This window comes from Trachurus trachurus (genome assembly GCF_905171665.1).
Source record: "Trachurus trachurus genome assembly, chromosome: 9".
NCBI lineage: Eukaryota > Metazoa > Chordata > Actinopteri > Carangiformes > Carangidae > Trachurus > Trachurus trachurus.
The window spans coordinates 27,788,448-27,803,364 of record NC_139895.1 but is presented as its reverse complement, the minus strand read 5'-3'; the positions used below and the strand labels follow the sequence as shown (position 1 = coordinate 27,803,364).

The window sequence follows — 14,917 nt, the reverse complement described above, 5'->3', positions numbered from 1 at the left end:
AAAAAATATTTTTATCAGTAATTTTTATCAATTACTAGACATTTCAGGTGACCCCATTTGAATTCCAGGCGACCCCACGTGGGGTCCCGACCCCAACGTTGAAAAACACTGCCCTAACCCTTAGAAAAAATGAGACAGCACAAATAGGCCTTCATATAAAAAGCTTTTATTTGGAGAATATCCAAGCTCCTTCAAGGGTATGTCTTCTACTTAACATTATTGGCACATGGAAGTATGTGTACATCATGAACTGTATACCGTATCCTTTTGCAGCTACAAGATGTTCACTGACTTTAGCCTCCTTTCAAGCACCATATAGACTCTAATTAGCAGTGTAAGGCTGAGGACTGTATGTCTAATGGAAAACTGCTGGGATAAGAGTGCTGGAAGGAAAGAAATAACTTGGACAAAAAATATCTGTTGAAGCAGTGCAATGTTAAGCTCTTTGCTGTTAATGTCTTCTATAATGTTGAGACAGACTCGAAGAGAAAAGACAGTCTTGTCAGGTCTCCACAAGAACACAGGGCACAATATGTGTCATGAGATTACAGGTCATTTTCCACAGCCCTACATGGTAGTGGATCTTTGGTCACATGAGCTTTGATATCATTGATGGCTTTTAGTTTTCACTGCCACACAGAGCGAGCAGAATCTTCTCGTAGTCTCCCTTAGTGTCATCCTGAGGGAAAGAAAGACAGTCAGTAAGCAGCTGCACCTTTCTCTTGTTTTGTGACTCTATGTATGTAGGCTATACCAAAAACAGTTCTGACCAATGCTAACATTGAGAAAGGGTTTATTGTCATAATCTGTGGTAAAATATTTGCTCACCAGGATTTCCTGGTAGAGTGTTTTGCCGTAGTTCTTCTTGTACTCGTCCTTGATCCGTTTCATGTCGATTTCAGAGCGGCTCACCATGATGCGGGTCAGGATATTTTTACGGGTACCTTTACCCTAAAGGCCAGAAAAGAGTCAGTCAGGAAAGGTGTATCTATTCTATCTTATCTATTTATTTTCTGAGTAGTGGGCCATATACTGTACCTTCATGGCCAAGTAGAGCTTCTCTGCAAAGAATGCAGACCTGCTTCCAGCACACTTCACTATTGTCGGTTAAAAAAAAAAAGTTTAAATCAAGTCCATGTATAAATTATTGGATGAATGAATTCTCAGGTAATAATGTTAGAGTAGCTATTTGTGCCTTTACCTACTGCAGTGAGACAACTCTCAATGTCTCCCTTCATCTCCAGGTCGATGGCTTTGGCCACATCCACTTTGCTGTACTTTGAGTACCTGTCAAATACTGAAGGAGAGGATGTTGTGGAGGAGTGTTAGATGTGACAGGAACAAACAAACAGGAAAAACATCAGATGTTACTTAATGAGGCAGTAAGACAGCTGACCTTTACGAAGATGACAGGCACTCCTGGTGGTGAGGATTTCAATGAAGGCAGAGCAGTCCTTGCCCTTCCTCCCCTCTCCAGCCTCATACAGAGCCCTGGCATCACTATCAATCAGCTGCTCAGAGACTCCTTCAGTCCTGCCGGCCTGTGACACACACAGACACACAAACATCACTGTACTGACCAAGGCAAGGATGACCAAAGCATTTTACGTGTTTTATTTGACTGTGTGACATGATTATGAAGCAAAATCTCATAGGCAGCATCTTAACGTGAATGGAGTGAGATAATGATAAATACAAAAGATCCATGTTGTGCAAGTCAGTTAAGGCCTGTGATATCATCTCCCTATTTCAGAGACACTAAATAATAAAATAAAATACCTGTATCCTGGGCGCTGGAATGCTTCAAGAACACATTTTTCTACATTTTTTGTGCACGAAAACTGAACGAGAGGTATAGGTATATTGCCTAACAAATAATGATCTTTCCCACAGATTGTGTAGAAAGTTGACAAAGAGTTCCCACAAAGAAAGAATGTGTGCATGTGCGTTGAGGGAGTGGGACTGTTTATTTTTAATAAACCAGTGTCACTCTAGCAGCTGCAGGAGGGAGTGGTATGTTGCCTCAGAGCTTGGGGGCATCCAAGTAGCATGACAAAATAACTGTCTAGTCACTTTTGTTGTTGTGTCATCATTGCTGGATGCATCTTTAAAAAATGCTGTATTAAAAACAGAACGAGACACACAGTATGAGAGAGACAGCGGATGTGGAAGCTCACACGTACCTTGCAGAGGGCAATGAGGGCAGCCTTGAAGTCCCCACTGGTGTCAGACTTAATTTCATCCTCCAGGTCCTTCTTGTAGTCTAGGTAAAGAAATCACAACAGGACCATTCATGTTTAAAATGAGAAAACTGTGTTTCAGTGTGTCCATCTCTGATGTGTAAACTATCCAGAGGCTGTAACTTCCCACTTTCATATGTTCTCTCACTTCTATTTATTATAATAAGGCCAGAACGTTACGAGACAGAGTTGTTTCCTAGGTAAATTCATGCAAAACCGCTGATACGCATTTACGTCAGGGGCAGTATTTCGGCAACAGTCTCTGCATTTGCTTTGAAAACGACTATGTCTCGTAACGTTCTGTTATTATCTCATAGTGTGGTGAATGTGCAGGTCACAACTTGTCCACAAGAGCGTTTTGGAGTTGTTGGATTGTGGATTTGATGAGTTTGATGAGGGAAACCCCATTAGCCTCCGTAGCGTAGCTCTGAGCAGCTCACGGCTCTGCTCAGTCATTCTAAAAATAGCTTGCACCGACAATTAAAGGTGATGAACTTACTCTATAGGGATTATGGCAATGGGCCAATTGGCCAAAATGTTAACATTTGTTGGCACTTACCCTCCTTGTAGGCTTTCTTGATATCCAGGATCTCTCTGTTGGTCCGGGATGCCAAAATCTCTATCAGGGTGTCCTCATCTGTGCCCAGTCCCTGAGACAAGGATGAATGGATAATTAGATGGGGCTGGGAAAGACCACTTATGCCTCACCAGTCAAGCTCAAACAAAACACAACGCTGGCTTACTGTTAAGGAAATGATACAAGAATATGTGGAAGTGGCCGGATATCGGCCTGCACCAAAAATAACAGGTGATGTTGAGGTCAAAACAGTTTCCATAGATGTGTTCACATCCTGCTTTGTGCAGTCTGTTTATATCAAAGTTAATTTTAAGTAAAACTGTCTCTATGGGTGTGTTTGTGCACCTTCATAGCCTGTTTCAGCAGATGGGCATCGTACTGGGAGGGTGTTTTCAGCAGAGCCAGCACCACATCCTCCAGGTCTCCCTTCAGAGCGCTCTTCAGTGCTGCTTCCAGAGGCTGTGAAGAAACAGCAACCATTGCAAATGTTTGAGGGCATGTGATCATGTGCATAACTGTACTTTTGCTATTTTTATACTAATTTTAATTTTTTGGTACGAAAATCTGTGTGTAATTGTCTTTACCTTGCCACTGGCTTGCTGGTAAGCCTCTTTGATCTGCTGTCTCTGCGTGTTGCTCCGCTTCACCAGAATTTCAATAATGGTGTTCTCATCCACACCTGCAAAGAGAAAGATGGTTATTCTGCATCTGTACGACAGAGTAAAAAATATAATCCAGCTTTGATGATCCAGTGTGAGAGCTCACATAGAGATGTGAGGTAACTTTCCATACAACAGGCAGTCAACAGCACTGTTGGTACCAGTGATGCATGATGGCCAGCAGAGGGTGTTAATGTTACTCTCACAGAAACTAGCCCTTCATATTTAAAGGAAACACGCATTGCAAATACAGAGCATGTTCACACACGCTCCAAAGCTTCCCTGTGCATGTTTTCAGTTCACCTTTCGTTTTGATGGCCTTTTCCAAGACCCCTGCATCTCCATTGGGGCTGAAATTGGGTGCTGCTGTCACTGTTCCCTCGTTCTTCAGGACCTGAGTGACACAACACAGATTATTATGTCTTGTAAATGCGTGACTTCTACATCCTCTATCTTTCGTCATACCAGAGATATAAAGACACTTGTGGCAGATTCTATCTGTCCTGTTGGTACTGCCCTGTCTGTCTCTGCCCCCACACCTCTATGCTTTCAAATACCATAACAGTGCCCTTTATAATGCTTGTGCACACACCGCTGTTGGGCTGACATGAACAGAAGAGCAAAGAGGCACAGACTGAGATCATGCAGGCTCACATTGTGCAACTTTTGCCGTGGTTCACTTTAAGAAATCAGGGAAAGCAGAAGTAGCATTTTGTTCTGTTTGCAGAGTTTATAAAGGGAGGGGTGAAAATTCCTGCCGCCATGAGTCACACACTCACAGCACTAAGTATGGTCATCTTTGGACATAGTTTTTATCATCCTAACTACCTTTCACTTTAATAATACTTATCTCTTATTATTATATCTTATCTCTCTGCTCCACTCCCTTTTCTTTCCCCCTATCAGCCCTTTAACTTCCCACTCATTCATTCTTTTCTCAACACCCTCTGCACTCGTCTCCTTCCCTCGCTGTAAACTCTAAACGCCTGATGAATTTTTTCCACGAGCATACCACAGGATGGGAAAAAAAGGAAAAACCAGGGTGGTTGGCCTTAGCAACTGAAACAGAACAACAGCGTTACGTACTGAGTCATCGGGCATGCCCAGATAGACGGTCTGCTGCATGAAGGCTTGGATGAAAGACATGGTGGGACTGCTGGAGTCTGTCTGAGAAGAGAAGAGAAGAGAAGAGAAGAGAAGAGAAGAGAAGAGAAGTAGATGTCATCACTGACTGGATCCAAATATAAACACCTAATGTAGCATGAAATGTTTTGTTTAGAAAGTAATCTGCAAGTCTGTGGTCTGTGGTAACAGTACATGGTATTTAAAAAAAAACTCACTCTTTTATTTCTACTTTGAGTAGGCTACTAGTCTCTCACCAGTTCTCACAATGAGTTAGCACAAGATAAAAAATTGAAACTCTGTTTGTTTTCCCATATCCACTCCTCAAGAGTAAACTCTCTGCATATTTACTGTAGATTTATGTGGTGGTTTTTTCCATAATGTCAAACATGTGGAAGCTGCCTGGCCACACCCACATAAAACTCCGTGACGGGCACACAGTTCATTGTAGAGTAGCACACACATATTCTTTTGTAGGTGTCAATACTGGTGCTGAGAGACAGCTTTGCTGCATACTTCAACCCGGTCAACACTCAACTTGCGCCACATGCGTAAATCAAAAAAGTAATGTCACCGCTATTTCCCAGCCACACCCTTCATTTGTTGCACCAACACCTTGAGGAAGAGAAGATTTAAAGTCCCTAACCTAACGCTGGACTTCATCTTAGTCTCAAACTACAGGCTGGAGAAGTGGTGTTAGATTTTTATGGAAGCAGACAGACTTACCGTGAGGCTTTAGAGAGAAGAAGTTTGTCTAAGTTTCCAGGGGCGTTGTAGGGACAGAGGGAGTATATTTATACCCATGATAAACCCCACCTAGTAACGGGTCCAGCCCATCCTACCCTGCACAGCTCCCATTGGATTGAACCACTGCCTGCCACAGAGGGCGACGCCGTGCGTAAGAACCCACATCAGCAGCAGCAGCAGCAGCAGCAGCCGCAGCTGCTTCCTCCACCTCCGGCACATTTCTACCAGTCATGCTGCTGACCTGAAAACACGCGCTGACCAAGTGCCAGGTCGCAATCTCTCATAAAAATTGATATCACGTGTAAAATCACTGAGATTGCGTCTGTGACTGAGGAAGTACTGAGAGATGACACTTTATTGAACTTCTTCTGGTTTTAATGAAGTGCCCGCTTCACATTTATTTTCAGTCGTAACTAGGCCTATATTCTGTTTTTGTACGTTTGAATTTGTTGCTATTCCCTCAAGTTTTTATTTTTAACATTTGAATAATTTACATAAAAGTTTTTTTGTTGTAAAATTATGTGTCTTTTCATGAATACAGGCTATGTGATTTTTGTTTATTTTATTAAATGAAAACTTGAGTATATTTCTTGATATAGCTCCACCACTCCGAATCTGTGACCCATCTGGTTTGCTTTATGTGTCTGGTGGATGGAAGTGAATTTAACTCTTAAACTCTATAAAAACCATTAACCAAAACTTCATTTGTGTGGTGTTTAGGGCTCTGTGTGGACACACAATTGTTACACAGCTTGGCTGTCATCGCTGTGAAGCGGTGGGGCGGACAGTGCATCAGCACATACCACATTGCTTCTGGCACAGGTAATGTCTTCACTGCTGGGATCCAGTGGGTCCACAGCTTTGTGTGGGACCTCTGACCTCAGCTCAACAGGGGCAAGCGAACAAAGATCAACTCACTGTCCCCCAGAAGAGTCTGTCGATGGTGTGATGAGGTAATGAGTGTCTTTAAGGTGTGGTATGTTGTCATGACACCACAGCCAAGGCCTGATGCTACCTGCAGGCTGCATGCCTCAACAGAGGGATTGTACATTCACACCCCTTAAAATAACATGATACATTTAAATGATGACGACATTACAAAGTCATCACAATGTAAGAAGTTGTCTGAACAATCAAGACCTAACAGGCTCTTTGTGAATCAATAAACACTTTAATCTATCAAATGCCTGTCTGTGGTACAGCAGAAAGGTGAATCTTCCTACTGGGCGTAGTGTATTGTTATTATTATTATTATTATTATTATTATTATTATTATTATTATTATTATTATTATTATTTGTTGAAGTTGTATATTTGACAAAGTGACACCACACAGCCACGAGGGAATATGGTCAGGGCAGGGCAGGGCTTGGATTGTGCAAAAGGAAGGTGGGGCAAAGCTGAATTTTCATTAAAGTGGCATCATGGGTAGATTTATCTTTAAGCCAGGTGTGTTAAACAGATGCTCAAGCTGTGGTCCAAATGTTCCAAATGAGTCTGTGGGTTTAAAAATGAAAGGAAATCCTCAACAGCCTGGCCAAGAATAACAATACCTTTATTACCATGAAATTGATTTTTTTTTTTTTTTTTTATCACCTCTTTCAGAGGTTTTCACTGTCACGACAAACTGCATATGACACTTTCCTAATACTCCTCAGTGAATGTAGGTGAACCCATTCCTGGCTCGTTCCTTGTATCCAAAACAATTGAGGAAACAAGACGAGATTGTGTGAAATGAGTGTGTGTATGAGCTGTACGTGTGTGTCGATGTGTATGAGGCAGCTTCCAGTTACAATCTCAATCTTACACATGGGAAACCTGAGGACTGTTTGGGGCATCTTTTTACCAGCAGGCTCTGTGGGGTTTCAGCCAGTACCTGGTGAAACTCCATCTCTGCAGGTTTAATATTTAAACACTGTTGAGAGTTTGGTTCCCCTAGAGATCAGGATCGCCATGTCCTTGCACTCGCACTGTCCCAGCACCCAAACCTCACTGAAGCGCACTGACGGGATCTGATCAGCTCTGAGACCAGGTAGTCCTTTTAGCGTCAAGCGTTTTTAAAATCTTTATTTCATTTTCATCTATTCAGGTTTGTCATGTTTTCTACTTTTTTTTTTCTTCTTCTTCTTTTTTTATTTTTTATTTTTTAGATAATTGTGTTTTCTGATTAATTCATTCAGTGTGTATTTTACATTTTATACATCAGTTTCATGACAGTATCACTCATTTTGAAGTAAATTGAAATCTTGATATCACTTTACTTAACAAAAGAACTGGCATCGTTCCAGCTCTTGCTGAGTGAGATGTGAGATTTGTTCTTATAGAGCACCATGACATCAAGGAAACTGAGAATAAACCCACAAATTAAACTTTGGGATTTTCAGTTTTTCCTGTGCTGAAGCTTGTAGCTTATAGTAGCTCGGAGAGGCTGACAAAAGGATTACACTCCCTGAGTGAATCTGCTGTGTGAGCCTTTTGACATCTGCAAATAGTTTGGGGGTTGAAGAAGAGTTCATGATGCAGATTGAAATATTTTGGGATTTTCAGTTGCATATAAATTACAAATTTTCATTTATCTTTGATCTCTCTGGCTTTACAACAATATTAACTATCTTTTCTCCACAGATTTTGGACAGATATACAGAGCTAATGCAAGAAAATTAGTGACAGCCAACCCACACTTGTATACACAATGTATGTGAACCTTTTTGGAGCTGAGAGTGGATCCTATTCACTGACCTTCCTGGGAAAGAAAGTCGGGCGACATCACTCTGTGGCTCCTGCAGGCAAGCAACGTGAGTGTGCCGGACATCTACAACTAACAATTCATATCAATGATATGCTCATCTTTAGGGTGGTAATGATGTGCCTGGTTTCATTTCTGGATCTGGATATCAGATTATACGTTGAGGTGGAAGCTGCTCTGGGTGATAAATGTGAAGCAGGTGGACAGGTGAAGTTAGACGAGGCTTAAATATTTCAGCTGCTTGGCCGCTGCTGTTGTGAGGCAGTGGAGCAGAGAGTGTATCAGAGCAAACATACCACACCGTTCCTGGCAGGGACTGGTGTGAGATCTGCATACGAGGGCCAGCCAGAACAAGATTCACTGCACATAAAAACATACAGACTAATAGACTACTATGTGTACACTTGGCCTGGAGGACAGTAGCATTGGGCAGTGGTGACTCCAGCTGTGGCAGAAAAACTAGATACAGATGTGTTTTGTGTGGCCCACATCCAGGGATCTGTTGGTTCTTCATGTGTTCGGAAAAGACTGGATTCATGCCTACATTATGTTACCCAGATGTTTAACCTGCAGCTATCTGTTACTCTCAGCCTCTACACCCATCCATCTCTATATGCAGCACTTGTTTGCTTTCTTAAAGTTTATACCTTGGTCTTATTTTTTTCAAAGCTTCCTCTTTACATCATATACCTGATCTGAAAGTTTATTTCCTTAACAGGTGCGTGGGAGGCTACTGACAGGCCTGTCTGTGCCGAGGACCCTCTGGTGTCCTCACAGCCCGGTCGGGTCCCGGTGGCAGCACAGGCGCTGGAGGATTTACCAGGCAGCGTACCGGAGCGAAAGGAAGACAGGCCCTGTCCAGTGACTCACAGCGCTCAGTTTAACAGTACAGCAGGTCAGAGCAGTGTACTCTTTCCTACACACACATCAATGCAATCACTAAAGCTTAAACTGTAGCTCTATCTGTTTCAACCTTTCATCTGACAAAGGCTGAACTCCAAACGACACACTGTTGCAAATTTCAACTCTGCTCTGTTTTGAGCCTTTTACCCTCTGTCTGCTTTCAATCTCATGCAGCAGATAACCTGTGTGTTTTTATACTCCCGACTTTTCCCTGTAATTCCTGACATAATTTCTGTTTTTCTACTGAAAGGTGTTTCTGGGAGGAAGGTAACGGCATGATGGCACGCCTACATTCCTGTATGAGGAAACAAAGAGGGGAGATGGGGGGCTGGGCACGTGTGTGCAACAGAGAGTTGTGAAATATTCACAGGGAATGTGTCTTTATTTTAGACAAACCTGGACACAGTGATGGATTGAATGGAAAATGAAACTAAACAGGGACTAACTATTGCTGCTTTCCCAACTCATATAACCTCATAAATAACTGAATCACTGACAGTAACCACATTTTGAATGTATATTTCAGAAATGAACATGTAACTTCACATTAAACTGGCTGCTAATCATAATGATGAAGATGTAAAACGTGTTTAAAATCTAATGAATAAACTGTTAACCTGTTATACTGAAGTTTATGTGCTCTACTTTTTGTCATGACCACATCCCTGTTATATTGAAGCTGCAATAAAATTATCACACATTGTACAATTTAATCATAAAGTGCACAAACACAAGTTAAGTATCGAAAGCAACAATTTCCCACACACATGTGACGGAGTCATTTTTAGTTCCAGCACCCAATGAAAGTATTTCATTAGTCCAACATTCATCTAAACACAACTATAATTCTGATTATGTAAAATAATTATTTTACTCATCTGCAGCATGGTGGAATGTGGATTGCTGGAATACCGGTGTAATATTGCACCTCTATAATTTTAACACATGATATGACTTACTTACTTACTTATCCCCATTACGCCGGATGGCGCATAGGGCAGCAACAAAGTCCCTCCACTTCTGTCTGTCTTTGGCCATCTTCTCGATGGTTCCCCAGCTCTGGTGGTGCTGTTGTAGTTCCTTCTCTATAGTCCTACGCCATGTCATTTTTGGCCTCCCTTTCTTTCTTTTGCCTTCTGGGGTACATGATATTAACAACAGAGAAATAACACACTTTGCTGGCCATAAAAAAATCGAATCGAATCAAAAACTGATTTATCATAAAATAGCACATTCATGGCATTGCAACAGGATGTTGCAACATCAGACCTTCTGTCACTCTTGCTCTTCTCTTTTTCTTTCTTTTTCTTCCTTCCTTTTCCTTTTTTTTTACTTTTACTCTTCACTGAGCCAATTTCAACTGTCTACCAACATTTGCTTCATTGTTCAAGATGTTGTTCTCCACAAGACTCAGTGGATGAGGAGGTGGGATGCCTTCAGGCGCTGGATTGGCGCAGAACGAAGGAAACACCCAAGGCAAGAGGTGAACCAAGGTGCTGTAAACCGGTGAAGAGGAGAAAGGATGAGAGAGAGAGTGTGTGTACGTGTATGTGTGGCACCTGTGGTTGATATTTCATTGAATCAGTGTGTCCACAGTTACTGTTGTAGTTGGTTGAGTTTGTTTTATGTTGACATTTAGGCAGAGCAGGGTTAGGGTTAGGTCATAAAATCATTTATCATATTTCATATCATTAATCTGCCTCCAGATGTTATTTGGATGAAACTGTTGATTGTTGTTCATCATCACAAACACTTGAAATATATTGTATTCTATCACTTTATTGCTGACAGCTTACTGTACTGTAAACTGTCAAATAGAAGAAGTAGAAGTAGGTAGTGGAAATATTCACATATAAGTTTACAATAGTTCAAAGTTGTATTTAACCACAGTACATGAGTAAATACATTTATACTCTCCATCCCTTCTTTGTAGAAGGGGATAATGATGGTGTGTGGAGGTGAAATAGATACCTCAAATAAATAGAGGATGTGGTGGTTGAGATTAGAAAAGTGAATATTTCTACTTACTGTGGCTTTAATGGTTGTGAATAGTGACTTGCAGCTTGTTGTTTCTGCAGGCTCATCGGAGTCACAGCTGTCAGACAGCAGTGATGCGGATCAGGCGACGCCAGAGGCTGAGAGATCACAAGACGTCAAGGTCTACATCCCCTACGAGTCAGCTGAACTCTGCATCACACAGGTAAAGTGATGAGTGTTGGATGAGTGGATGTTTTAATGATAAGAATAGAATCAGTTTTATATCATTGTCGACTTGAATGCTGAAAAACGTGTATGAATCTGAGCTCACCCTGGTTACCAGGGATACCAACACCAAATCAGATAAAATAAACAGCAACATGCGACCACACAATGAAAACACTGTCAGACTCTGTGTTGTGTTCTTGCTCACACTCACATGTCTGCTCTGATGCTTCAGCCGTGGCCCTGGAAGGCATCCCATCAGCATCCTGTCTCTGTTTTGTTTATGTGAGGTCTATGTGTTTGTAAACAGATAGCTGGGGACATGGAGGCAATGAAGAGACGACACCTGGACATGGTGCGAGAGCTGGAGGAGAACTTCCAGATCACAGCACGAGAGACCCAGGTGTGCGCGTGTGTGCATGCGTGTGCCCGCACTAAAATATAACAATAATGCAAATGACGGATATGTTTTATCAGGAATGGACTGTGCAGAAGATCAGATCTCACCACCAGAACAAGTTGAACACTTTGCGTAGAATCCTGGACGTCTACCAGGAGAAGGTGGAGAAGAAGAATGCTGACTGGGAGAGGAGAGTGGTGGTCAGTGTTGTCCATCTCTCCTTCCTGCCTCTTACTTGAACGTCTCTTTTATTTAAAACTACTCCTGCCCTATTTTCACCAATGTTATCTAAAATTCTGGCCCATCCCCCTGCAAGGTTTCCAGCTCTCATAGAACACTTTGTTCTCTCTACTCTGCTCATAAAGTTCAACAACACTCTCAAACTCTCCAACCATCTGTCATGCTTGTGCACAAATTGCTCCCAGTATTTGTGACACATCAGTCATTCTTGTATTTCTTCCCTGGCCCTGCTTCCTGCAGGCCTTGACTGCACAGAATGAGTATCTGCTGGAGGAGCTGACAGGCGAGAGGAAGAGGAGTAAAGAGGAGGTGCTGCAGTGGCACAGAGAAAAGGTAGACGTCTTCATGAGCTCTTATGTGTTCCTCTGAACTTGAGCACCCTCCTGTGGCCATATTTCAGAAAAAAAATATGGCCACATCATCTCTCTCTCTCTCTCTCTCTCTCTCTCTCTCTCTCTCTCTCTCTCTCTCTCTCTCTCTCTCTCTCTCTCCCTCTCTCTCTCTCTCTCTCTCTCTCTCTCTCTCTCGCTCTCTCTCTCTCAGAGCAAAATGCTGGAACTGTTCTCCAACAGGCTGGATATCCTGCATAGCCACCAGGCCTCCAGTGAGTCATTGTGCATGCATTCAGATGCATGAGTTACAGTTTTATATTACACCCCTGTTAATGGTCTGTGGCTCTGGACAGCACTACAGGAGCTGCAAATGGCCAGACAGGAAGTGGGGAAAGTCCAAGAAATATTGATGGTATCATCACAGGGGCAGCAGGAAGACACAGAGGAAGGTGAAAGCTCAGAGAACAAAGGACAAGAACAAACTGCGGTGGGTTGGATTTAGTTACCGTGGCAGTCTGCACAATGGTAGATTATAAACATATCAACATACAACAAGCAAAACTATCAAACCCTATGAGAGAGAATATTTAGACATGGTAATATTATATTATAAGACACTAATTGTTAAATTAAATTGTTTGAATTTACATCAGTCAGCCATGACATTGTGATCACTGATATGAATTATCTCCTTAAATTTATCTCCACTTAAATTTGTACACTCCTTCATGGTGTTTTCTCAAAGGGCAGTGACCTTTTACATTGCGATAACACATTAAAATGATGCACGAGTGGTTTGAGGAACACAACAAAGAGTTCAAGGTGTTGCCTTGACCTCCAAATTCCCCAGATATCAGTGGGATGTCAGCTCCATTGCATGCATGGCCTAATGGTCATACATGACAAGATACTGTATGTTTCTTGTAATAGATTTAGGCATACAAACCTTTTGCTGCACTTAAATTTGCAGGATTGCACTGAGTCAGATCCGCCACTAGAGGGGGCTAAAGCCCGTCTAGAGGAGTTGAAGGAGAGTTTGTATCAGAGGGAGAGAGAGATCACTGACCTGCTGGAGGCAGAGAGAAGCCCTGTCCCTCCTGTCCCTCCACCACCCTGCAGTCTACTGCTTCCCACTGTCATACACAAGGTGCTACTCAGCAATTTAACTGTGTGTTAACTATAGTGAATTATTTTAGATAGGTAGTCTCTGTTTTGCTGTGGTAAACACTGAACCCTGCTTTCATGACTTTGTTTTGTTTCAAGGCTCATGCAGTCTGCAGTGCAGTGGCTGAGACCAGAGCTGTTTTGGAGCGGATGATTGAGGAGAATCGGTTGGCTCTGGCTGAAGCCAGAGATAAATTGGGCCGTTTACAAACAACCCAAGAGGCCAAGGAGGATCAGACCCCTGACCATGAAAAGTTATATTATGGGAACATTTGCTATGGCTTCTGATATCAATTTTAAATTGAGACAAATTAGAATTTTTAAATTCCTTTTGTCTGAATAATAACAATCATGAAAATGATTTATTTTCCACCCGTCAGGCCAGATGAATATAAGTCAAGTTTGTCTTTACTACAAGAAACAGTGAGAGAGTATGAGGTCTCTCAAATGGCCTTATACTGCATCAAAAATGGAGAGAGCCCAGTTACAAATGGTTAGTAAATTACTTAAATGCCCTGAATATGTAGTTTGCTCAAATCTGTCACCCTCATGCAATCAGTCCCTTAATATGCTTGAATTGAACAGTGGTTTAAATGTATTATTTTGTTCAGACTGTGATGGAGTCTCAGCACTGGAGGAAGTTCTCGGACAAGGCACAATCCAAACCACGGAGCGAGTGAAGAGTGTCAGTCAGCAGCTCCTCTTACTGCAGGATCAGGTTGGTCTATCAGGCCTAGTGATCCCCCTTAACTGCTGAGGATACTAAAAACAGTGTCATTGCCACCATGACATTGATGGTAAAACTGATTATTTCCTGTTGTAACAATCATTGCAGCATCATAATGGTTTGGGACATGTATTGGTTTCATCAGTGCCTGTGTATCGAAACCTTGACTATGTGTTGGATTTGGATTATTCAGGAATTTAAGCTTTTTATTGTCTCATGTGTGTTGTCATGCTTTTCTCTATAGCTGAAGCAAATTAAAGATGAGAAAAAGAAAATTATTGAGAACTACAATTCAGAAAGGGCAATGAGGAAGAAGTACTACAATATGGTGGAAGATATGAAAGGTAGGCCTACACATTTGCCAGCTTTCAATGTTTATGTATGAAAGTAAAAAGTTAGGCCTTCTTAGTATAACCCTTCAACTTTTTTTTTCCCACAGGTAAAATCCGAGTGTTTTGTCGGGTTCGTCCAGTGAACCGAAATGAGGCTGCACAGGGTGGGGCAGTCATTGTAAATAAAATAGATGATTACTCTGTCACCGTGGAAACGCCTCGTGGTCCAAGGGAATTTCAGTTTGACAAGGTGTTCAGCGCTGAAGCATCTCAGGAAGACTTGTTTCAGGACACCAACAGGTGAGAGGGATTGACGTGCTTCCAAATCAGGAAGCAATGCAATATATTAACATATTGACAGAAGTAAGTTACTGAAGTAACGTAGGGTGACACTCTGATGAAGCCCTCCAGATAATCTACAGATGTTGGAAAGTTGTCAGCTTAGAAGTATTCTCCCCACAGACTGATCCAGTCAGCAATCGATGGCTACAACGTCTGTATCTTTGCATACGGCCAGACGGGCTCA

The 14,917-nt window shown here is 42.0% G+C and overlaps 1 protein-coding gene across 2 annotated transcripts; it reads right to left on the bottom strand.

The window, feature by feature from the left end:
- Positions 1-580: 580 nt before the first annotated feature.
- Positions 581-5,483, bottom strand: anxa1a (annexin A1a). 2 transcript variants are annotated; one of them, XM_083979349.1, is made up of 12 exons: positions 5,325-5,483; positions 4,563-4,639; positions 3,780-3,870; positions 3,402-3,496; positions 3,163-3,276; positions 2,800-2,890; positions 2,184-2,263; positions 1,397-1,541; positions 1,202-1,297; positions 1,039-1,097; positions 829-951; positions 581-679 (listed from the first exon to the last, which is right to left on the bottom strand). In XM_083979349.1, exons 2-12 carry the CDS (start codon positions 4,620-4,622, stop codon positions 620-622), a joined length of 1,014 nt encoding a protein of 337 aa, XP_083835475.1. In that variant the 5' UTR covers positions 4,623-4,639; positions 5,325-5,483; the 3' UTR covers positions 581-619. The 2 variants fall into 2 exon arrangements, with proteins under 2 accessions (XP_083835475.1, XP_083835474.1); XM_083979348.1 differs by having other exon boundaries at positions 4,563-4,643; positions 5,325-5,459.
- Between the last annotated feature and the right edge of the window lie 9,434 nt (positions 5,484-14,917).

Excerpts from the sequence above, each read along its gene's own strand:
- anxa1a (XM_083979349.1), bottom strand. The coding sequence starts at position 4,622 with ATGTCTTTCATCCAAGCCTTCATGCAGCAGACCGTCTATCTGGGCATG. Across the intron at positions 2,264-2,799 it reads CAAGAAAGCCTACAAGGAGG|ACTACAAGAAGGACCTGGAG; the intron begins GTAAGTGCCAAC and ends TTCTTTACCTAG. Across the intron at positions 952-1,038 it reads AGCTCTACTTGGCCATGAAG|GGTAAAGGTACCCGTAAAAA; the intron begins GTACAGTATATG and ends TCTGGCCTTTAG.